This window comes from Loxodonta africana, chromosome 18, assembly GCF_030014295.1.
Source record: "Loxodonta africana isolate mLoxAfr1 chromosome 18, mLoxAfr1.hap2, whole genome shotgun sequence".
Taxonomy (NCBI): Eukaryota; Metazoa; Chordata; class Mammalia; order Proboscidea; family Elephantidae; genus Loxodonta; species Loxodonta africana.
The window spans coordinates 32,399,630-32,423,135 of record NC_087359.1 but is presented as its reverse complement, the minus strand read 5'-3'; the positions used below and the strand labels follow the sequence as shown (position 1 = coordinate 32,423,135).

The following is a 23,506-nucleotide window of genomic DNA, read 5'->3' as shown; positions in this document are numbered from 1 at the left end:
CACACAGTTACTAGTTGTAGCAGGTTGAATTGTGTCCCCAAAAAGATATGTTCAAGTCCTATGCCTCCATACCTGTGAGTGTAAGCTTATTTGGAAATAGGGACTTTGTAGATGTAATTAGTTAAGGATTTCAGGATGAAGGATTTAGGGTAGGCTCTAAATCCAATGACTGGTGTGATGGTTAAGATTGTCAACTTGATTGGGCCATGATTCTCACTGTTTGTATAATGTTGTGATCAATTCCCTGTTGAAATTTGATATATGATCCCCCCCGATGATGGAATCTGCTGAATAGTACCGGTGGAGGGGGGGCCTGTGGCAGCTCACTGCTCTCTCAGCCTTCATCTCTCTGCCCTCTGCCACCTACTTCCTTCCTGCTCACCTTGCTAAGGTTTTTGGCTTGTTCTGGATCCTGCAGCTTCCTCTTGTCATCTGACCTCCCATTCTTGGGCCTTGAGTTAGCAACTTACCTGCCGGTCTTGGGATTCATCATCTTCACAGCCTATGAGCAAGAGTCCTGCTCCCTGACCTGCCGATCTTGGGTTCACCAGCCCCTGCAGCTACGTGAATCAGGAGAAGCCTTGCAGTCTTCCCTGCCAATCTTTGGATTTGCAGACCTTCACAGCCTGTGAGCAGGAGCCCTGCTCTCCAACCTGCTGATCTTGGGTTCACCAGCCTCTGCAGCTATGTGAATCGGGAGAGGCCTTTATCCTGATCCATGGACTTGGGATGTTCCAGCCTCTACAATCATGTGATGTGTTTCCTTGATATAAATTTATTCACTTTATAAATTTATACACTTTACCAGTTTTGCTTCTCTAGAGAACCCAGCCTAAAACAACTGATATCCTTATAAGAAGAGGAAAGAACATACACAAAAACACAGAGAAGAGAAGATATGAAGATGGAGGCAGAGATTGGAGTTATGCTGCCATAAACCAAGGAATGCCTGGGGCCACCAGAAGCTGGGAGAGGCAAAGAAAGATTCTTCCTAGAGTCTTCAGAGGGAGCATGAACCTGCTAACACCTTGACTGTGCCTCTAGAACTGTGAGAGAATAAATTTATGTTGTTCTAAGTCACCTAGTTTGTGGTAGTTTATTATGGCAGCCCTAGAAACTAATACACTAGTTCTGGGTTGTCTTGATGTTCTTTCTCTTTTTGCTCTTGTTGTTTTCCAATTTCTTTGTAACCAATTCCCTGTATTAAATCCCCTCTATTTGGAGCCCTGGTGGAACAGTGGTTAAGAGCTTGTCTGCTAATCAAAAGGTTGGTAGTTCAAATCCACCAGCCACTCTTTGGAAACCCTATGGGACAGTTCTACTCTGTCCTACAGGGTTGCTATGAGTCAGAATCAACTCGACAGCAATGGTTTTATTTTTGTTCAATTTGAAATACATAACATGGTTTCTGTTTTCCTGACTAGACCCTATCTGATACACAAAATTACCATTAATGGTAGAATAGATGAAGTGTGGTATAAAAACCCATTGCTGTCGAGTTGATTCCAATTCATAGCAACTCTATAGGACAGAGTAGAACTGGCCCATAGAGTTTTCAAGGAGCGCCTGGTGGATTCGAACTGCCAAGCTTTTGGTTAGCAGCTGTTGCACTTAACCACTACACCACCAGGGTTTCCAAGTGCGGTATAGTCATACAAATTCAAAATATAATATTGAGAGAGGCAAATCACAACTGAATTCATACAACATGACTCAATTTCTATAAAGGTTAAGAACTGGCAACATTAAATATATTATTTATTTGTGTACATATAGGTAATAATATAGGGTCGCTATGAGTCAGAATCGACTCAACGGCAGTGGGTTTTTTTGGTATAGGTAATAAAGCTATAAAAAAAGCAAGGAAAGATTATCACAAAATTAGGACAACGGTTACCTCTTGGGGGGATGGATGAAGGTATCTGGGAGAGGCGTATAGGAGGCCCAGAGTGCTGATAATGCTCTATTTCTTTAACTTTGAGATGATAACACATCTTAAATAGTCTTAAAGTGTACATATATGTTTTATGCGCTCTTCCGTGCATGTGATATATCTTGCAATTTAAAAGCAAAAGAACAACACAACTGCCACCAGCTATGGGTCTGGAGGCAGGAGGATGATAAGAGGGGCTTCTAGAGGTGACGCAAGAGGGAGAGGGCAGAGGTGGGACTAAAAGACCAGATCTGAGGACAAAGAAGCCAAGAATTGAGGCTAGGGCTATGTGGGCATGAAACCCCGTGCTGGAGTCAGAACATTGTCTCTAGCCACCAGGAGTCAAGTCCCCAGGGCTGGGGACTTCTATAGGTCCTTCATCTTGTGCTAACAAAGGGGTCCTGCCTTCTGATCATATTCAGTCACGGGTGTACATCTGAGCAGAGTGGACACATTGACCATCAACTAGCAGAATAGAAGAGTGAATTGGGTGGGTGTGTGGAGTCAGTAACAGATCTGAACTGAGCCCTGGAATGGAGTTCCTGAAGCTGGATGGAGAGATGGGAAGAAGCCCCTTTAATCAACCCAGAATGGTTTTCTTTGGGAGCTGCAGATTTCAGTGGATGAGAACCCTAGAACAGGCTGAACAGAAGAATGTGGCAGCTGGGAGCAGGGATGTGGGAGAGAAACAGGGAGGGAACAGAAGCAGGGTAGCGGGACTGTGCCTCCATTCCCCACCTCCCTGTACAACCAGCTTTGTAAGGGGGGCCCTCCTGACCTTGCATGGGATCAATGATCCCATACAGAGTGGAATCATGGAGCAATGCTGGTAGCTAAGGAGTTAATTAACCCTTAGCCCAGCTGGCCTTGGGTTGCTATAATGGGGTAAGACCGAGGGAGAGCCAGTACCTTGACTGCCACTTCCTCCAGCTGCCTTGGCACCACTGTAGGCACCAGCTCTACTGCTGGGAACCTCCAAGGAGCCCGAGCGCTTAGCTGCCTGTTCACTCCCGGCTGCCAGTCCTGAGTGGCTCCAGGCGCTGGGGTCCCACGGCTGATTGTGTATTCCCATCCCCCACCCCAGGAGAGGTTGACTCCGCAGGGCCGGTGCAGACAGACATGTCAAGCCTGGACACAGACAGACACGCAATCCCTCTGACTGCTTCTCTGCTGCCTGGGTCAGCCGCGGAGGGCCACCTGCACTCCTGGAATGCAGCAACTCCGGGCCCGGCGGAGAATGCCGTTGCCGAATGGGTAGAGGTGGGCTGGATGGGGTACCGGAGGTGAGGACCTCCATTCTCCACGCAACCGGGGGAAAAATCAGAGGTAGAAGCCGCCCATCACAGGTCAGAAACAAGGCAGGAGAGGCGGCGGAGCTCAGAGACCCGACACGAGGAGCCTCGGGCCCTGAGTGTGGGGGCGGGGGACAGGCCAGATGCCCGCTCCAATTCCAGCCTCTCCCGGGGACCCCCTCGGCTCTCCCCGCAGCCCAGGCCCCTCCCCCGTCCCCAACAAACCCTGCACACTCTGCGGATTGGTCCCCGGCCTGCCGGGGGCGGGGCCCCCGGGCCCTGACGTCACCAGCCGAGGGGGGCGGGCGGCTGGGGGAGGGGGTGACAGGGCCCGGCTCAGCACCTCGGAGAGCTCCCTCCCCGGCCTTGTTTTGCTCCCGAGTTGCTGCCGGGGGAGGGAGCGAGGGGGCCGGGCGCTAGGCGCGGAGGCAGGGGGATGGCCGCTGGGGGGTCAAGGGGCCCTGGCGGGCAGAGGGCCCAGCCGTGAGCCGGCGGGGGGCCGGGACGCCGGGCGAGGTGGGGGGCAGCGGGCGGCGGCAGCAGTGGCCGCATATCTGGATGGAAGCAAGCTTTGTCCAGACCACCATGGCTCTGGGGCTGTCCTCCAAGAAAGCGTCTTCCCGCAACGTGGCCGTGGAGCGTAGGAACCTAATCACCGTGTGCAGGTGGGCGCCGCTGGCGGGTGGGGGGCGGGATGGTCAGGGAGCCGGGTTGGGCAGCTGAGGAAACTAGCGCGTCCGCGGGAGGAGACACAGCAGCTGGGAGAACAACGAGGGAAGCAAAGGGTTAAAAGTGAGCGTCCACGGCCCCTCCCAGGCCCAGAATGGGGAAGGGGCTTGAAGGTCTGGTCCCTACCCTTCTAGGCCTATGCAGGCCGGTGCACAGCCTGGGTCTTGGGGGTTGGGGGGGTTTAATTGGCACGGCAGCTTCCTGTGAGAACCAGGAAGTGACATTGTGTGAGGGGGAGGGGGAGGGATGTCTGGCTTCGTTTGCTGGGGGCGGGGGCGGGGCAAGCCGAGAACTGCTGGGGGGAATGAATGCTCTCCCGGGGTACCCTCACCCCCACCCCTGTCAGCCAGGCCTCTCTGGGGTGGGGCTTTGCCTGGGAGACTTTCCTCCGCTGAAATCTCGGAGCAGGGACCGTACCCTCCTCCATCTCTCTCTGGGCAGCTGCAGCTTAGGCCAGGGTCACCTGGGCAGCTGGGCAAAGCCATGAGTCAGGCTAGCCAAGGGTGATGGGTGCTGCCCCTGGCACGGGAAGAACCAAAGACTGGCTATGGAAGCCTGAGTCCTCTGGGCTCAAGGAGAAGAGGATGGAGGCAGGGCCCTTGGTCCCTGAGGGTGCGGCTGTCGCAGTGTTGGGAAGAGTCACAGGCTCTCTTGGGGCCCAGGAAGTGGTCCTTCCCACTTCAGCCCTGCAGTGGCTCATCATCCCTGTTCTGCCCGGAGCCAGAAAGCAGCCAGCCGCCCAGCTAATCTCCCTGCAACCCCCAAGGACACTCCCCTCTCCCTCTGGGGTCCCCATGCCAGTGGTTTCTCCACCTGCAGCCTCCCTGGTGCCCAGGCCCCCCAGGTGTTGGGGAGTAGGCCCACTCAGGGCAGGGTGCCCCCATCTCAGCCAGCTTCTCTTGCCAGCCCCACCTACCTTGTACACAGACCTTGGCCCTGCCTCTTCCCCCAGGAATCAGCGCCCACCTGATGCCCTAGTTCCTCCTGTAGCTCCTTCCAGGTTCCTGGGCACACATCCAGCCATGCTGTGTGTCTCACACGTTATAGCCCTGCGGCCAGCACAGTGCTGTGCACATCAGACCTTCCACAAAATGCTTTCCATGTCATGGAAAGAATAAGTGCAGCTATGGCCCGGCCCAGAGCACAGGCTGCTGCCTCCACCCTCACTCCCAACCTGCCAAAAAAAAAAAAAAAAAAAACCCAGTGCCGTCAAGTTGATTCTGACTCATAGTGACCATATGGGACAGAGTAGAACTGCCCCATCGGGTTTCCAAGGAGTGCCAGGTAGATTCGAAGTGCTGAACTTTTGGTTAGCAGCCAAAGCTCTTAACCACTGCACCACTAGGGTTTCCACCAACCCACCGGTGTGGTGTAAAACAAAGATTTTGGCCTTCGGGGCCAAATAGTTGTAGGTTCAAGCTCTTCACCATTTATTAGCTGTATAACTTTGGGGGAAGTCTCCTGACCACTCTGGGCTTTGGGTACATCATGCCATGTCTGTAACATGGGGCAGATGTAACAGACACCCCAGAGGACGGTTTTGACGAGATACATGTAGGGCCCAGCACAGTGCCAGGCTCACAGAAACAGCCACATCCTGATGACACCCCTCTCCTCCCTCTCGTCATTCTTGACCTCCCAGGTTCCTCTTCCTTCTCTTACCTGCCAGGATAGCTGACGCTCTTGACTGTGGAGAGGAAAGAGGGAACTCCCCTGGCCTAGGCTGGAGAAGCAGAGGTTCTGGTAGACCAGAGGTGGGCTCGGAGCTGGGGTAAAGGGTAGTATTTTTGGGCATCAGGGCATGACAAAGGCTCAGAAATCCCTCGGGCCTCTGCTGCCTCATCACTGTCACATGGTTTGCCTCCAGCTCCCAGAACAGCTCCCTTTAGCAGGCCAAGGGTTCCCCTGGGCCCTGGCCTCCCTGTCTCCATGGTAACCCACAGCAGCCACTGCACCTCCTAACCGGGCGCACACCATGGGGCTCCCAGGGGCGATGACCAGCTGTACAGCACCCCTGAGGACAGATGACAGAGGGCTGCCACACTGCACCCAGCCCTAGGCCCCTACCAAGGCCTGACACAGATGACCAGAAGAAACCATCAATGGAGGGTCATAGTGAAGCCCAACCAATGTCCTAAATGCAGACTCCCTCCCAGGAGGGCCATCATCCCACTACTGGCCCAGCTCCTCACCACCCCTTGCCCAGCCCTGCCCAAGACTGGGACCAACATTGAATGTGACAAGTACTATTATCACTGTTACACAGGAAGATGGGCTTAGAGAGGTTGAATGACTTGTCCAAGGCCACACAGTATTACAAGAAAACAGAATTTGAATCCACTGGGCTGCCTCCCCCTACTGTAACCCCAATCATGACCTACCTGGCTATAATCTCAGGCCAGAACAACTCTGAGCCCAAAGAGAAGTGAAGGGGGCCCCATAGGTTCAGCTGTGCCATTGGCCTGAAAGCCTCAGAAGCCAGTACTCCAGGAATACAGTCTTGTAGGGTGGAGGGCAAGGAAGTCAGAGGCTGCTCAGGGACCTAAGTATGACAGCCCCCAGGAGGCCACAGATGTAGCAGAAAGAGCAAGGGCTTTGGAATCAGACATAACTGCTTGAGTCCTTACTAGTGACCCTGAACAGACCAGACAACCTCTTGGAGCCTCAGTTTCCTTATCTGTAAAATGGGGATGATGATGATAAAAAGAGGACCTACCTCCCAGGTCTGTTGTGAGGGCTGGATGAGATAATACATGCACAATATGGTGCTTGGTACAGGATAAGGGCTTAAGAAACTTAGGAAGAAAAAACGACAGTTCCAAGCAGCCCCCATACCCCTGGTGTCCCCATCCCTGTCTGTCACCCACAACAGGGCAGTAATGGGATGTTGGAAGACATATCCCCATCCTGGCCCCACCCTACTGCAGACTGTGGAGATTGCAGGGGAGGGATTGCAGGGGAAGCCTGAGGCTTCAAGCAGGACTGGAGAGAGGGGCAGGGGCCACCTGGCTTAGCGCCTCAGCCCTCCTGGCTTCCCTCAGCTCCCTCCACTCTGAGAAGCCAGGTGTCCAAGCCTCCAAGCTCTTTCCCAGGGATCTGCTGCCAATGCCCCTCTGGCCCAATGTGTGTATCAGACCCACACCCTGCAGCTCCCCACCCCCCACCCCACCCCAGCTCTGCACTGCCTGGTTCTGGGCAGCTGGTGTGTGGGTGGCCGAGCTGGGAAGAAAAGGAGGAACAGGGGTATTCATTTGCTGAGAGCCCACCTGGCCACCCATGAGTGCCCACGCTCCATATGCACGGTGCCAATCATATGCCCTGGCAGAGGTGACTCCCCCACCCCCAGAAAGGGCAGCAGGTTGTCCCAGCAATAGCAGAAGCCAGCTCAGGGCAGGACACAAACAGGCTTCTACCTCCTGCGTGACCTCCAAGTCACACAGATAGAGAATGACACTGAAGGGGGATCAAGGAGGAAGGGGATCCCCAGAGATGGGGCTCTGGGAGAGCCCCCTGGCTTTGGTGCCCCATCTTTCTATCTAATGTTTCATCTCCTCCCGTATTTTGTTCCCAAAGCTTCCTCTCTCTGGCTGTCACCTCTCCTGTCACCCACTTCATCAATCAGTCTCCTACCTGTCATCCTCCCTCCCCACCTGCCACTCTGTCATTCCACATGTCATAGCCCCCCTGTGGTCACTGTATTCTCACCTGTCACCCACCTCTTTTTCCCTCTGCGTCCCACCACATCCACACCTGTTCTCTGCCCATGGCTGTCTCTCTTGGCCTGACACCTTCCTCTTCCTTCCCTACCCTGTCTTCTTACCTGACACTGACCGTCCCTCCCCGTAGGTTCTCCGTGAAAACACTGCTGGAGAAGTACACGGCCGAGCCCATCGACGACTCATCTGAGGAGTTCGTGAATTTTGCAGCTATCTTAGAGCAGATACTCAGCCACCGTTTCAAAGGTGGGCCCAGGCTTCTGTCACCCACCGCCTAGCCCTTCCAACTTCCAGCTCTTAACGTCCAGCCACCCCACTCTGATATACTCACGGCTTTCTGAACCCCACACTGACTCTGGCCCCAATCGTGGGCCCTACACAGAAGCTCATGTGTAGAGCTAGGAGGAGGGAGGGGTCTTCCGGGCACACACAGTGGATGCCCACCAGCCCCATTGATGGGTGTCAGCTTTTTGCTGGTGTGCCCTCTGAATGCATGCATGTGTGTGCACACGTTTGGGGTGGGCACTATGCATGTGCATGGGAACCTATACGTAGGCATGTGTGTGCTCCATTACATGGCCCCTCTCCAAACTCCCTGGCCTTGCTGAGCCCCCCTCCCTGCCCTGGCTCAGCCTGTGCCCCAGCAGGTCCGGTGAGCTGGTTCAGCTCAGATGGGCAGCGGGGCTTCTGGGACTACATCCGACTAGCCTGCAGCAAAGTGCCCAACAACTGCGTGAGCAGCATCGAGAACATGGAGAACATCAGCACAGCCCGAGCCAAGGTGATGGGGGCTGGGGCAGGGTGGGGCTGGGGTGATGCTCCCTGGCTCTGGATGCAGGAGGCCTGCCTGCTCCTTGGTCTTCACCCCTACCCACAGGTACTGGGGAGAGGGGTGACAGGAGGTCACAAGGTCTTTCTGGGACTGCAAGTGAAGGTGAGCTTGCTTTGTAGGGCCGGGCCTGGATCCGGGTGGCACTGATGGAGAAGCGCATGTCAGAATATATCACCACGGCTCTACGGGACACCCGGACCACCAGGTCAGACCCTGCCTGTCAGCCCAGCCATGGGTCTCAGTATGCATGGTCATCGTCTAAAAGCACTTGATTTTTAAGTTCCAGTGGCAACTTTCAGTACCTGGACTACAAGTCCCGGGATAACTGCTAGCTTCTCTCCCAGGTTGTTCCTAGCATGGCTGTTCTGAGGTCCTGGAAGTCACACTAAGCACTACTCCCATCACCTCTATGTCAAATTATATGTCCCATTATCTCCCACCACTCCCATCATGCACAGCTCTACCCTTGGACACACCTCTAGACAAGCCCCAGCCATGTATGGCTTTACTTGTTGGCCTTGTTCCATGACCTTCTGCACACAGCCCTACCTGCTTCCCAGATAACTGCAGCAGTTCTGTACTTGTTACTGGGACTAGACAGTCCCGTGAGCAGTTTCAGCCCCTGGACTGTGGGTTTGCAGAAAGATTGGGTCCCTGTGTTTGAAGCTGTTGGATGTAGTAGGGGCATGTACCCTCCACCCCCAAGGTGGTCATGCCCAGCCTGACCTTATCCTGTCTGTCCTCACATTTCAGAATTCAGGTCAACATATTTTTTGAGCCCCTGCTATAGGCATAGTGCTAATGATTTACACTTGTTCCCTGACTTTGAGGATCTGGGTGACCCAGTACTTGGTGGGAAGGGGCAGTTCAAATGATGCAGGGGAATCTATTCTCAGGGAACATCCGTTCTAATAGCTGGGAGACACAGGTCCTATCCCCAGCAAGCCCCAGTCTGACGGGGCAACAGGATCCAGGAAACACTGGGAGGAAGCCAGCAGAAGTCCTGAGGGGTGCAGACTTGGGAGGAGGAGGGTGCTGGGCCGTCAGTCCCTCTCTTGTCCCACAGACGATTCTATGACTCCGGAGCCATCATGCTGCGGGAGGAAGCCACCGTCCTCACAGGGATGCTGATAGGACTGAGCGCCATAGACTTCAGGTGGGGCTCTCCAGGGTGCTGGAGGGGGGTGTTTCCCCCATGAATCTCCACACCCCTATTCCCTCCTGCCCAGCCCCAACCCTGTGGCTCCTTTGCCCCAGCTTCTGCCTAAAGGGGGAAGTGCTGGACGGGAAGACCCCTGTGGTCATCGATTACACGCCCTACCTGAAGTTCACCCAGAGGTGAGCAGCTGGAGTTGCGGTAAGCTCCGGTGACTCTCAGATGACCCTCGGGTGATGGTCTGAGGGGCAGTGACGGGACTGGGGACGGCCGGGCCAGTATCCTAACCTGGTCCCACTGCCCGAGGGGTCTGGATTGGGATGCGAGTGGGGCAGGGCTGGCCCGCGCCCACTGCTGTCTCACCGAAGCTACGACTACCTGACGGACGAGGAGGAGCGGCACAGCGCCGAGAGCAGCACGAGCGAGGACAACTCGCCCGAGCACCCATACCTGCCGCTCGTCACCGACGAGGACAGCTGGTACAGCAAGTGGCACAAAATGGAGCAGAAGTTTCGCATCGTTTACGCGCAGAAGGTGCGCGCCGAGCGGCGGGTGGGGGTGTGGCGGTGCTGGGGACACTGCCCAGCCGGTGGCTGCGGCAGCGGGGACCGCGTCCTCTCTACCCGGGCTGAGCCCGCGCTCCGCAGGGCTACCTGGAGGAGCTGGTGCGCCTGCGCGAGTCGCAGCTGAAGGACCTGGAGGCGGAGAACCGGCGGCTGCAGCTGCAGCTAGAGGAGGCGGCGGCGCAGAACCAGCGCGAAAAGCGGGAGTTGGAGGGCGTGATCCTGGAGCTGCAGGAGCAGCTGTGAGCGCGCTGCCGCCCTGCCCCTGCCCCCCACTCAGAGCATGTCAAGTCAGCGAAACCCATCATTCAGGGACCCCCAAGTGATGTCACTCCCATGACTCTAACATCACCTTTCCTGACACTGCATCCAATCCAGCTAACCGCCAGCGTTAACCCACTGATCCACACCTTCACCGCAATACACTCCATGACCTTCTAACATTATCCCCAAAGATCCCCAACAGAAGATGCAGGGATAACCGACTTCACCCTACATGACCGTAGACATCAGCTAGAACAGCCATCCAGCGTTACTCACATTGCCCTCCAGTATTCCTCCTCCACGCCATTACTTACAAGGACCTCTAACCTTATTCAGCCACCACGACCACAATATTCTTCTTGCTCAGCACCCCTCGGACCTCGAACACAGGCCCACTATCGTCACTGAGTATCATCACCTGCAGTGACACCTAACTTCACCCCTACTTACTCCTCTAACACTTCCCTTAAACTTCATCATCCATGGCCTTCCAACATGACCCCCAAGGCTCCCTGTTACCCTTCGGGGATTTTCATACTAGTCTTCACTGGCCCCTTATCATCCCAACTGACTCCCACAGCACCCCATTATACCCTCTAGCCTCCAACATTAGTGCACTGATCCCCATCACCCCTCTGACCCCTAGAGCCACCTCCACTGACTCCCAGGATCTGCCCACTAACCCTCAACATTGTATCCTCATTTGGCTACCCAGGTTTCATCCCTGACCCCTCCCCACCCTCTGCTTAGCCTCCTTTCCCCCACTTCTGCTCCCTCTCCCAGCCAGGCCTGATCCTCCCTCCTCCCCCAGGACAGGTCTGATCCCCGGTGACCACGCCCCCCTGACCCAAGGCTCCAAGGAGCTCACCACACCCCTGGTCAACCAATGGCCGTCACTAGGAACGCTCAGTGGGGCCGAGGGTGCCCACAACCCTAAGCTCTATCGTAGGTGAGTCCCAGCCGGGGGTCATCTCGGGCCTGAGTGCCAGCCCTCCTGGGCAAGGAGCATCCTGGGGGCTGTAGATCACTGCCTGCCAACCCAACTCTGTTCTACTGCAGACACAGCTTCATGAGCACGGAGCCACTGTCAGCCGAGGCCAGTCTGAGCTCAGACTCCCAGCGCCTGGGAGACTGCAAGCGAGATGAGGAGCCCTGGGGTCCCATTGGTGAGCCCCCCAAAGCAACCCCCCTCCAGGACAGACTGAGGCCAGGCCAATTCCCTCATTTTCACAGCCCTTTGTGAGAGCTTAGCACACCAGCTAAAAGCTTGGTTTGACTTGTCAGGCAGGTGCAAATGCAGCTGCATGAGCTTGGCCAATTACTTTACCTCACTGAGCCCCGTTCTCATCTGTAAAATGTGGACGTTGATTAAAATAACTGCTAAATGGTTAGCATATGGTGAGGGCTCAATGGCTTTTTGGTCTTGTAATCCTCAAGGGGCTCACAAACTCACGGGGAGTTCTTCAGCCTAACTAATTTGCTCTTATCTCACGTATACTTTAACTGCTTGCCTGATCAATGTTTCCCCCTTTTCTTTGGCTGCCAGGAAGCTCAGAGCCAAATTAGTGGCTCCCTTCAAGCGAATGTTCAGGACTGCAACGCATGCATTTTGTGTTGACCTCACCCCAAGCTTCATCTTGGTTTTCCTCATCCTAGCTCTCCCTTGCCTGGATTTCCTGTTTTTTCTTTTTATAAGCCACACTGTATTGGATAACCCTAGACCTTTTGAGACAAGGCAGGCCATGGACATGTAACAATCCACCACACTGTTTGTGATTGTCTGTGTGTCTGTCTCCCCCACCAGACTGTGAGCTCCGTGAGGGCAGGGACTCGTCTTGTCCATTCTCTGTATCCCCAGTGCTTGGAACAGAGCAAGTGCTCACTGTGTACTTAATAAATGGACAGAGAGAGGCTGAACCTCTGGGGGAGACAGAGACATAAGCTGACGATTACAATACAGTGTCCCCTGTGCCTAGCACTGGGCATGGCACCAGGGGGTGCTTAATCAAGGTTAACTGAAAAGAGCAAACGCTCGCTCCAGAAGAGGTCAAGAAAGTCCCCTGGGAGGTAACCTAAGGGTTGTCCCTTCACTGCCCAATCCCTGTGCACGCCCCACCCCACTGACACACATGCAGCTCCGTTGGCCGGCCTCACCCACCCTCTCTTCCCAGGGAAGGACCCCACGCCCTCCATGCTGGGCCTCTGCGGCTCCCTGGCCTCCATCCCCAGCTGCAAGTCCCTGGCAAGCTTCAAATCCAACGAGTGCCTGGTGAGCGACAGTCCTGAGGGCAGCCCAGCACTGAGCCCCAGCTGAGAAGCAGCGTGGGCAGTGCCAGCCCCACCTGCCTGGGGCCATGGACACCTGCCACCTTTCCTCAGAATGCCCCCATTCAGACCACTCTTCCAGAGAACGCCACCCACCCAGTGAGAGATCTCTGGGGGAGATATCGGACCCTTGCCTTTTGCTCATTTTTGCCTCCAGCCAGAGGCATGGCTCTGAAGGGAGCTGGTTGGGCTGGAAGGCTGGAGTGCCAAGGCCCAGGAAGCACCTTAGGGACACTTGCTTCTTCCTTCTGATGACCCTGGTGCTTGGCTAGCTCCCTGCTGGACCCTCCTTCTTTCATCTCCCCCAACCTCCTCTGGAGCTGGTGGTCCGGCCTCAGCACCCCATGTCCCATGCATCTCGTGTCTGTCCCTGTGCACTCCCGGGATCACCCCTTCCTCAGTCTTCCGGACAGAGAACTCTGCTGAGGGGATCTGGCAAATAAAAACCAGAGGACTGAAGACAGCCTGGTCTGTGGGGGCTGGGACAGGGCCTTCCGGAGGTCAGTGGAGCCAGTGCCCAGCCTGTTAACCAAGGTGACGTCCATCAGCGAGCCAGTCTGGGTGCCCCAGTGCCCAAGAGGTCCCAAACAGGGAGTGGGGGCTCAGTCTGAAGTGTTTTAAGTTATTAGGTTGGCCCAGGGCACGGCCAAAACATGAAAGCGCCCCTTCGATGGGATATTCTTTGAGCCTTGCTGAGAGCAAGATGGAGGCAGCGGGTCCTAGCTAAGGCCTCAAATTTCCCATCATCCTGAGCACTTCGGCTGTGGTCCAAAGTTGCAGACCCTTCCTCTGTTGTCACTTAAGAGTACCATTGGGGAGCAGTCTGACCACCTCCCACTCTGGCCCCAACACAGTGGGCCCTTCCTGAAAGGAGTTCACTCCCAGTCCCCAACCCTGGTCCTGGGTCCACTGGCCCCCAAGTTCTAAGTTGCGGGGTGTCCTCTACGTGGACATGCCCTTGGGCAGCCCAAGCCAGGATCAGGGCCCCTCCCCAGGCTTCCTCGGTGCAACTCATACACCAAGTCCTGCTTTTCCCACCCCCCTGGCTCCCCAGTTATGGATACTTCACAAAAGTTCATCATCTTCAGACTTAAGGAATTAATTGAGGTAGGGGACACTGAGGCATGCCCAGAGATTTTTAGCTCCTGAGGGTAGACCCAGCTACCGCCAACACAGAGGGAAACAGATTTGATCTTGAACTTGGGAGTGGGAAAGTGATGGTCCTCGAGCCTTGGAAATGAAGAGATACAGGAAGAAAACTGAGTCTGAGGAGGACCTGCAAACCCAGAGTGGGTAAAAAAGCAAGACCTCGCCCCTCGGTGCTGAGGAAAGGCACGTGACTCAGTCTCCCCAGCTCCCGCCTCATCCTCAGAGGAGATGGGATCCTCAGCCTCCGGGCCCTTTCAAGGGCTCCGCGGCCGCTCCCGGTTGAGTTTCTGGAAGAAACTTTTGCCGAACTCATACGTGCTGATCATGATGGCACAGGAGGGGGCAGCCTTGATGATTCGCGGGAGGAATCCTGCATCAAGAAGGGGAGGCCAGGTCAGGGGCTGGGGTCGCATGACCCCAACCCCGCCCAGGGCACGGACACACACACTTACCTGCAAAGAGTCCCCTGGTGCCCGACTCGGCCCGGATCCTCCGCAGCAGCAGCCAGGTGGAATCAGCACGGGGGGACCTCACTGCAAGGTCAAGGCATGCTGCTCAGACCCCCTTGGGCCCCCACCGGTCCCTCTACACCAGCCCAACCCCTCACCTCTCACAGCTTCCACCGCTCCCAGTGCAACCTGGCGCTGAGTCTTCACCACATCGAAGGGCAAAGTCAGGACGGCCGCCACCTGGTGGATGGGGAGAGGGCTCAGCTTCATTCCCAGGACCCCCACTCCTGCATCCAGCCACAGAAGGTGGCTCTGGAGGGTGGAAGGGATGAAGCACTCACTACCTGCTCACCACGTACCAGGCCACTGCAGCACTGTTCTGGAGGCAACCCCCCCATCCCCCCCCAAAGACACCCCACAGGTCTCACCCTGCCCTGTCAACTCACCGTCCCTGAGATGCCGCCAGCCACAAAGCTGATGCCCACAGATGTCTGGTCCTTTGGCCTTGGCCCACTCAGCCAGCTCTTCACCATCTCGTAGTTAAACCAATACAGGGCTTGATGGACAAAAACACTCGTCAGAGAAGAGAGAGCAAGGCAGCAAACACTGAATACCCATCGTCCTCTGACTACTATATGCCAAGCGCTCTCCAGGAATTATCAGAGAGAAACCAGGGCAAATACAATATCTGCTGTGCCCGTTTCACAGACTGGGAACTCACAGCCAGGGAACCCATGGCTCAGAAAAGTTAAGGATTCCATAGCAGTAGTGAAGTTAAGGCTTGGCCACAGATCCCGGTGTATCTCCCAAGGGCTCCCTTACCCAACCCCCTACACCTCTGGGTTCCTACCTGAGAAGGGCACATCCCGTAAGGCAGTGGGCCCCCAGCCCAACCACAGGGAGCGCCAGCCGCCCTGAGCCACCGCAGCCTGGACGCAGGTGCCCAGCTCACGGTATGACACATGCCGAGCCTGTAGCTTTGTCCGCACCAGCTCCAAGGGGCTGACCACGGTCACGGTGCCCACTGTGGGGAATATGGGATAGTGGGGAGGGCTCTGGTCATAGGTTCCAGGGTTTAGGGGTCTAGGACATGCCCTCTTCCCCCCACAGGCTAGCAAAAGTCAATGCTGGGAACCAAGATGGGGTTCAGACACCCGTGGGGACAGAGAGAGATCAGGGGCCTGGGACTGTGCTCACAGCGGGCCAAAGCGCCAGCCACCATAGGTGCGTAGAGGTCAGAAGTCAAGGCTTGGCCACACAGGAATGTCTTGAGTTGGTCATAAGTGGTGAAGTAGATGGCGGTGGCTGGCACAGTCATCACCCTGTGGGTGCAGGAGTGTGTGCAGATGTCAGCTGGGACTCCGCAACTTTTCCTGGACACCCTGAACTCCTACCTTCTCCACCCATCCAGCTGACTAGGAACAAGGGATCAGAGGCCAGTAAAAGGAGATGTACCAGGGAAGCTACTTACAGGGTGGCTGGGAGGCCGCTCCACAGTGTCTTGGTGCCCTCATGCCTCACAATCTTCACAAAGGCATCCTGGCCAGGTGGGCCCCAGCCCAGTGGGAAGAAGAATGAAGAAATCAAAGCCCCGTGATGGGGGCTGGCCCAGGCCTCCACCCACAGCCCTGGGGCCTACAATAGCCTCTCAAGCCTCCAGGCATGCAGTTTCCCATTTGGCTTTAGGCAGAGCCCTATCCACTCTTCAAAACCTCCTCTGAGAAGGCCTTGCTAAGACTGAACTGGTCATCTCTACGTGCCTTGCGGTAGTAGTTCTTCTCTCGCTTCAATCAAACTGTGAGCCTCTTGGGAATATCTACGAGCCCATCTGAGGGTTCTGCTGCTCACCATGGTACCAGTGAAGCGGATGGGATCCTGAAACCAGATGGCACAGCGGGTGCCATTTGGGCACAGGTACAGGGGCTCCAAAACACCACTGCAGTACAGGAGGCACTTCCCTGTGGGTTGGAGAGAGGAAGGCACTGGGGGGAGAAGAGAAAGCATTAGGATAAAAGCGCCCTGAAACCCTGCAGAGGTGGTAGGTCCCCAGGGAGGTAGATGTTCTTATGCAAAACAAAAAACTAAGTGACATGACTTGAAGACATGTACTAGCTCTGTGGAACAACTAGATACACCCCCCCACCCCCACCCCCCCATCCCCCTGCCCTACCCCCGTCCTCCCTACCGCCATCCCAGGTTCCCCGTGGCTTGGGGCACTCACATTTGGTGTAGGAGACACTCCAGAGTCTGGAGGAAAGCTTCCATTCTAAAATACAAATAAAAAAAAAAATACCAGGCAGCCCCTAAAGTCAGGCCAAGCCCCTCCACCCCAGGAACCCCAGGTGGGAAGCTCCTTCCACGCCCAAGCACCACCTCCTCTGGGCTCCTGGGCCAGGCACTCACCACTGGCCACCGAGGGGCGCTGGGACTGCAAGCGCACCTTCACCACATCCAGGGGTGTCACTGGGGAAAAGCAGTTCAGAGAGCTCCTTTTGGAACACCGTCCTAACTTCTCACCACAAACCAAGCCCCCTACCCTCCAGTTTAAGCCACCTCCAACCCCACCCCGTCTGCCCCAGTCCCCCACTGCTCCTCACCCCATGACCCCAAGCCTTACTGAAGAGAGAGGTGACTACAGCTCCAGCACCCGAAGCCACCATTTGTTGGAAGAGGCTGATGCCCCCAGGGCCCTGATCAGCCATCTTGTAATTTCGTCCTGAAAAATAAATCTGAGTCACAGGGAGCATCAAATCACAGAACAGGACTCCTGGGAGGGGCAGAAATGAGGCACGACATTTTGGGGCGTTAACCGACCCTCAACCTTCACCCACTACTCGCTGAAGCAGAAGTTGCCTCAGATAACTCTCAGAACAAACTTTTAGAGTGAATATCATCAGTTCTGCTTTGCTACTGGAGAAACCGACGCTCAGAAAAGCGTAGCCATCTGTCCAAGACATAATTAACTACGTCGCTCCAAAACTAGGCAGGAAGCCAACAAAGTGACCCGGGTTTGCCTGCCTGCAAACCACACTTTCCAAACGCCGTTCGTTCGTTCATTCATTCCCGCCGCACACGGTTGCTGGGCACCTAAGCGCAGGCGCCGGGTCTGGCCCTGGCGCCTCAAAGACTGAAACGCCTAGGCCACCTTCCTCTGCTTCTCAGTCCAGCCCCCAGCCCCGGGCGGGCACGTGCGAGCCCCACGTCGCCAGGTATGCAGTGGGCCCGGGCGGCGAGCGAAACGTGTGAACAAAGCTGACGGCGGCGAGGGTCCGTCGGCCTTCTCGGGGCTGCAGGCTGGGGCGCTCGGCCCTGCTGTGCGCCCGGCCCCCGGAGCCTGGGCGGGAACAGCTACTTCTTTGCCATCTCTCCCCAAACACAGGCCGCGGGCTCAGCTCAGGGGCCTGGAAATAGGGACCGGACACAGGATAGCTCCTCATCGGCTATTCCTGCCCCGCCCCGGCGGGCAGGGGGGTGCCCAGTGGGGCCGACGAGGTCGACCCGATGGCCCGCGCCTCCCGTCCCCGGCCCCGCCGCGGCTCAGTCCCCGGGACCCCCAAAGGCCCGGCTCCGGTTTCCGCCCCGAGCCGGGCTCAGCCCCAGCCCAGCCCCGCCCACCTGGGTCTAGGCCGGTGCTCGCGCGGCGCGGCGCCCGGGGCCGGACCGGCCCATAGCGGCTCTGCGGCCGCTGCAGGATTCACGCGCGTTCGCCTGGCACGGAGGCCTCCACGGAGAGAGGCCGAAACGGCCCCGCCCCCGAGCGCGCCACGAGGCCCCGCCCCCAGCGCCCGCCGCGGGCCAACCGGCCTCATGCCCGGAGTGACGCCGGCCCCGCCCACTCGCGTCCTCATTCCCTCCCCTCCCCAGAACTCGCGCGCCAGGTGCGCGCAAACCCGCTCTGCCCCGCCCCCTGCCCCGCTCCCGCCCCCGTCTTGGCCGGGCACCTTGTTGGGCCAGCGCGCCAAGGTCGCGGTTAGGCCTGGCGCCCTTACTGTACTTGACAGCTTACAGATCCCCGCTCTATGCTCACAAACCCTACCCCAGCGCTCCCCAGCGAGCTCCGCCCGGGAACCCCGCGTTCCGACAAACTTTCCGGAGGATTGTGGGCAGCGCCCGCGTCACTCGCCTCTGCCTTCAGGGAGGTTAGCTCCCGTGTTCCAAGGTCGCTTGACGATCAAGTAACGATGGCAAACATCGACGCAGCATTCGCTACCTGCGGGGCTTCTGCTGAAGTTTTCGTAGCGACCCGTGTCCAGCAGCAATTAGCATTACCACATTTTACAGATGGTCGGATGAGGCCGCAAGTGAGAATCCACCATCTGCAGGCTGGACAGTGGGAAAGGCTGGCCTAGGAGCCAGAGTCCGCGTTCAGCCGGCCTGTCCCAAATGCATGTGGTCTCGGGCAAGATTCAATTCCGCTTTGAGCTGCAGATTCCTTCGCAGGAGCTAAGATTGAAGTAGGGGAAAAGGGGCAGACATTTTTGGGTGGCTTCTGTGTGCCGGTCACTTCACATTTTATTTCTTCTAAGTCTCAAAACTTTGAGAGGTAGGTTGTTTTTGTCAGGTGCCCCGAAGTCAATTTTCCACTCATAGCAACTTCATGTAATCATGCGACAGGGTAGAACTGCCCCATAGGGTTTTCTAGTTGTAATCTTTATGGCTGCACCAGTACTTGGACATGGAACTGTCAGAAATTCAAGCCAGATACAGAAGAGGACGTGGAACAAGGAGTATCGTTGTGGGTGTCAGATGGATCTGGGCTGAAACCATGGAGTACCAGAAAGATGTTTACCTGTGTTTCATTGACTATACAAATGCACTCAACTGTTGATCATAACAAATCATGCAAAACATTGTGAAGAGTAGGAATTCCAGAACAATTAATTGTGCTCAGGAGGAACCGGTACTTAGACCAAGAGGCAGTTGTTTGACCAGAACAAGGGGATACTTCATGGTTTAAAGTCAGGAAAGGTGTGCATCAGGGTTGTGTCTTTTCACCATACTTATTCAATCTGTATGCTGAGCAAATAATCCGAGAAGCTGACTATATGAATAAGAACTGGTTATCAGATTTGGAGGAGGACTCATTAACAACCTGTGATATGCAGATGACACACCTTGCTTGCAGAAATTACACTTGAAGATTTCATCTTACTGATGAAGATCAAAGACCACAGCATTCAGTATGTTTTACACCTCAACATAAAACTAAGATCCTCACAACGGGGCCAATAAGCAACATCATGATAAACAGAGAAAAGATTGAAGTTGTCAAGGATTTCATTTTACTTGCATCGACAATCAATGCTCATGGAAGCAGCAGTCAAGAAATCAAACAAAGTACTGCATTGGGCAAACCTGCTGCGAAAGACCTCTTTGAAGTGTTGAAAAGCAAAGATACCGCTTTGAGGACTAAGGTCCACCTGACCCAAGCCATGGTATTTTCAGTCTTCTCAAGTGCGTGTGAAAGCAGGACAGTGAATAAGGAAGACTGAAGAAGAATTGGTGCCTTCGAATTAGGGTGTTGGAGGAGTTGAATATGGACTGCCCGAAGAACGAACAAGCCTATCTTGGAGGAAGTACAGCCAGAGTGCTCTTTGGAAGCAAGAACAGTGAGACTTCATCTCATGTACTTTGGACATACTGTCAGAAGGGGCCAGTTCCTGGAGAAGGACATCATGTTTGGTAGAGGGTCAGTGAAAGAGAAAAAGATCTTCAGTGAGATGTACTGACACAGTGGCTGCAACAGTGGGCTCAAGCATAGCAAGGTTTGTCAGGATGGCGCAGGACCAGGCAGTGTTTTGTTCTGTTGTACTCAGGGTTGGGTCGCTGTAAGTCCAAACCATATGGAGGGCAGCTAACACAACAGCAACAATGAAGTCTTACGGAAGCAAATCTACCAGGAAGCTGCTGGGTGCATTCGAACCACCCATCTTTCGGTTAAGCAGCTCAGCATTTAATGACTGAGCCACCAACGCTCCTTTAGGCCATATTTTACGGAAGATGAAACTGAGGCTTGAAGTTCAGAACCCGGGATTCGAACTGGCAGGTACTTTTTCCACTGCACTAAGCTGCCTCCCCAGGTGACGCCTTGCAATAGAGTGGATTACAACTCATAGCAACCCCACAGGGTTTCCAAGGAGGGCCTGGTGGATTCAAACTGCTGGCCTTTTGGTTATCAGTGCAGCTCTTAACCACTGTGCCACCAGGGTTTCAGACAGGCTTAAATCCAGCACTGACTCTCTGATCCCGCTGCCCAAGGAGACTCACTTCTTTACAGCCCAGCCCCGCACTTGAGGCTCCGCCACCACCTCCCCACCCCCGCCTTTAAAACTTTTGAATCTTAGTGACTGTTTGTCCTAAGACAGAACACGCCTTCTGAGCCTGCTCCTTTAAGAAGGGCAGGGCGTGACTTTGACGTCACCACATTCTCCGCCCCTCCTTCCCCGGTGGAAGCGTCTGGGCCTGGAGCCGTCCAGTCAGTCGGGGCCTGTCTGGTAGCACGTGGATCCCAAGGGGTCAACCATCAGCTTTCCCTGAGAAAATGCGTTGCGGCTTCCCTCGTGTTGGAGATGCCAGTCTGGGGGCCGGGAGCGTGCAATCTGTGACCCAGAGAGGCCGCTGGGTCTAAGGGGCCGATGAGAAGGCGTACTTTACATTTCTTTCTCACCTCCAGCTAAGTTTTGAAATGATACCATTAAAGAATCCAGCCCCCATTAAGGTCCTTTACAGTCCCGAAGTTACAGTTTACCGAACAGTTTCATAACCAAGCCAAGAAATTCTCCCTGTTTTACTACGGAGAAAACGGAGGTCCTTGTGTGTAACGACTTCTATAGGGTGGAGTAGAACCCAAACTTTCCCACACAGTCTCCCATTTTACAGATGAGAAAACGGAGGCCCCAGAGGTCAAATCGCACTAAGGTCACTCAAGTGAAAGAGTCAGAATTCAAACCCCAACTCCTGATTCCAGGGGAGGCCCACCGCTCCCTTTTCCCAGCCAGAAAGCTTGGCTCCCACTGGTAACTGCAGTAGATTGATCTATTCAGCCTTCTGGCCCCCAAAACTGGCAAGAAGTACAGGGCGAGCTGGGCAGCACCTTGGACCTGCTTGAAAAGAAAATTTTTCAGAGCAAGTGGGAGGCAGGAAACAGGCTCCAAACTCCGCTTCCTCCGGCAGCAGCTGTGGGACCTTTAGCAAACATCTTAACTCCTCTAAGCCTATTTCCCATTTAGAAAATGAGCTGATAGTGATAGTCATGCTGGTAGCTCCCAGGGATTATGTGAGGATTTAATGAGTTAATAGCTGTGAATTGCTTAGAGGAGTGGTTGGCCAAGCCAAGCACTCAGCGACTACTACTATTACTGATTGTCCTCCAGGACCTGTGGTGCACAAAGTTCCTGAAAAGGCAGAGTGCCTGGGTTCTCGTCCCGCCTCTGCCTCCAATATGCACCATGATCCCAGGCTCAAATAATAACTCCTTACAAGGGCTGCTTCTTTCCTAGAGCCAACATCAGGCAGCTGTAAAGTAGGACAGCCAGGAATCAAATCTAGTGACCTCTGACAGGAGGGGCTTTTGCACTCCCATTTCTGCTTTCTTTTTGCTACGATCTTAAATAAGTTACCTTTGAGATTTGTCTCTACACCTCAGTTTCCTTGCCACAAATACAGAGGATATCCCCTACCCTGCCTGGCTTAGAGAGGATCTTAGCGAAGATCAGGTCTGTGAAAGCTACGTGAAGAGTCAGGTGACAGTTAAGTGGCCCCTGCCAGGGCCCTGGGGCTGAGTAGATCACAGGCCCTGCCTCCCCCTCCATGTACATACTCTGAAGCTTAGAAAACCGTGGGGTGTTGTTGACATGACCCAAGCCCAGTGTGGTGGCTGCAGCTTGGCAATTGGAGAGGTTATCCGATGGGCAATGAGGTGTATTGGAACTGGTAAAGATCTCCCCCAAAGATGACTGTGGCGGCTGTAGGGCAGAGCTGGAGGCCTGAAATGCCTATGAAGTTTGGGAGCCTTGGCTGACAGCTTCCACCCGTACCCTGGACAGAGGAGCAAGCCTGGAGGCCCAAGGAGGAGGTGGCCATTTCCTGGCTCTCATCCAGAGCAGCAACTTTCACCCCAAGTGGCCATTCCCAGCATCCTCATACAGATGGAAAAACAAAAACTCCATTCACCAGTAAGAGGGGGAGAAAATAGACCAGGTGCAGGGGTTGTTGGGGGGACAGAAGGACAGGTCCTTGCCCTGCACAGAGGGAGAGCTAGTTTATTGTGAGGCTGAATTCCTCCAGCACAAGGCCCCAGGGCAGGGCCAGTGTCCCCTCCATCTTGTACCTCTAGGGCCTAGGAAGACATTTATGGGGCTGAAGCGAGGCTCCAGGGGTCCACGGGAGGGACCCCACCAGTACCTGTGAGTCCTGGGCCAGTGCTGTCCTGACATAGAGCTGCCTCAGAACTGCAGAGCCCCTGGGAGAAGAGAAACCCAAACTCCAGGCAACAGCAAAGGGCGAGCTTTGAGTGGATCGGGGGTGGGGGGTGGGCAGTTGTCACTGGGACACCTGGAGAAAATGGAAGAAGGTCTGTAGGGTAGATATGGTTACTTTATCAATGTTAACTGTGTGGAATGTGACAACCATACTGTGATTACGTAGGAGAATGTCCTTGTTCCGAGAAAACGCGCACTGAAATGTTTAGAGGTAAATGAAGAGTTATGATGTCTGCAACTTAGTCTCAGATGGCAAAAAGCAGAGAGGGACAGACGGGGAAAAAGATAAAGAGAGGGCGCGTGTGTGCCAGCGTAGCAAAGCATTCACAACCGGGGAATCCAGGTGGGGGCACGCAGGTGCTTGGCAACTAAGAGCATACTACTCTTGCAACTTTTCTGAAGTTTTGAACATTTTGAAAATAAAAGGTTGGGGGTGGGAGGAATTTCCCTCTCCCTGAAATACGCATGTGTTACTTATAGAATCAGTGAAAGCAACAAAGCTGTCTAAAAATAAATAAATAAATGTAACAACGAGGTCAGTCCATCTGGGGAAGTGCCTCCGTACCCCACCCGATGGTCTGAGAAGGTGGGTTGGGCAGTTTCTGGACACCCAAGGCT

At 55.0% G+C, this 23,506-nt stretch overlaps 2 protein-coding genes across 10 annotated transcripts; one reads left to right on the top strand and one right to left on the bottom strand.

Annotated features, from left to right (window-relative positions):
• The first annotated feature begins 3,752 nt into the window (after positions 1-3,752).
• RUNDC3A (RUN domain containing 3A) lies at positions 3,753-13,297 on the top strand. Of its 6 annotated transcripts, none has more exons than XM_064271044.1 (11): positions 3,753-3,890; positions 7,801-7,916; positions 8,303-8,451; positions 8,622-8,707; positions 9,569-9,658; positions 9,760-9,840; positions 10,027-10,192; positions 10,306-10,463; positions 11,297-11,434; positions 11,545-11,651; positions 12,657-13,297. In XM_064271044.1, exons 1-11 carry the CDS (start codon positions 3,784-3,786, stop codon positions 12,797-12,799), a joined length of 1,341 nt encoding a protein of 446 aa, XP_064127114.1. In that variant the 5' UTR covers positions 3,753-3,783; the 3' UTR covers positions 12,800-13,297. The 6 variants fall into 6 exon arrangements, with proteins under 6 accessions (XP_064127114.1, XP_064127110.1, XP_064127113.1 ...); XM_064271040.1 differs by having other exon boundaries at positions 3,758-3,890; positions 8,318-8,451; positions 12,657-13,296; XM_064271043.1 differs by having other exon boundaries at positions 3,758-3,890; positions 8,318-8,451; positions 12,032-12,746.
• A 596-nt stretch (positions 13,298-13,893) lies between these two features.
• SLC25A39 (solute carrier family 25 member 39) lies at positions 13,894-18,140 on the bottom strand. Of its 4 annotated transcripts, none has more exons than XM_064271047.1 (12): positions 18,024-18,140; positions 17,026-17,124; positions 16,812-16,871; positions 16,630-16,674; positions 16,257-16,390; positions 15,880-15,947; positions 15,606-15,730; positions 15,259-15,432; positions 14,855-14,964; positions 14,567-14,648; positions 14,412-14,492; positions 13,894-14,329 (listed from the first exon to the last, which is right to left on the bottom strand). In XM_064271047.1, exons 2-12 carry the CDS (start codon positions 17,108-17,110, stop codon positions 14,214-14,216), a joined length of 1,080 nt encoding a protein of 359 aa, XP_064127117.1. In that variant the 5' UTR covers positions 17,111-17,124; positions 18,024-18,140; the 3' UTR covers positions 13,894-14,213. The 4 variants fall into 4 exon arrangements, with proteins under 4 accessions (XP_064127117.1, XP_064127116.1, XP_064127115.1 ...); XM_064271046.1 differs by lacking the exon at positions 18,024-18,140 and adding an exon at positions 17,285-17,791; XM_064271045.1 differs by lacking the exon at positions 18,024-18,140 and adding an exon at positions 17,427-17,791.
• Between the last annotated feature and the right edge of the window lie 5,366 nt (positions 18,141-23,506).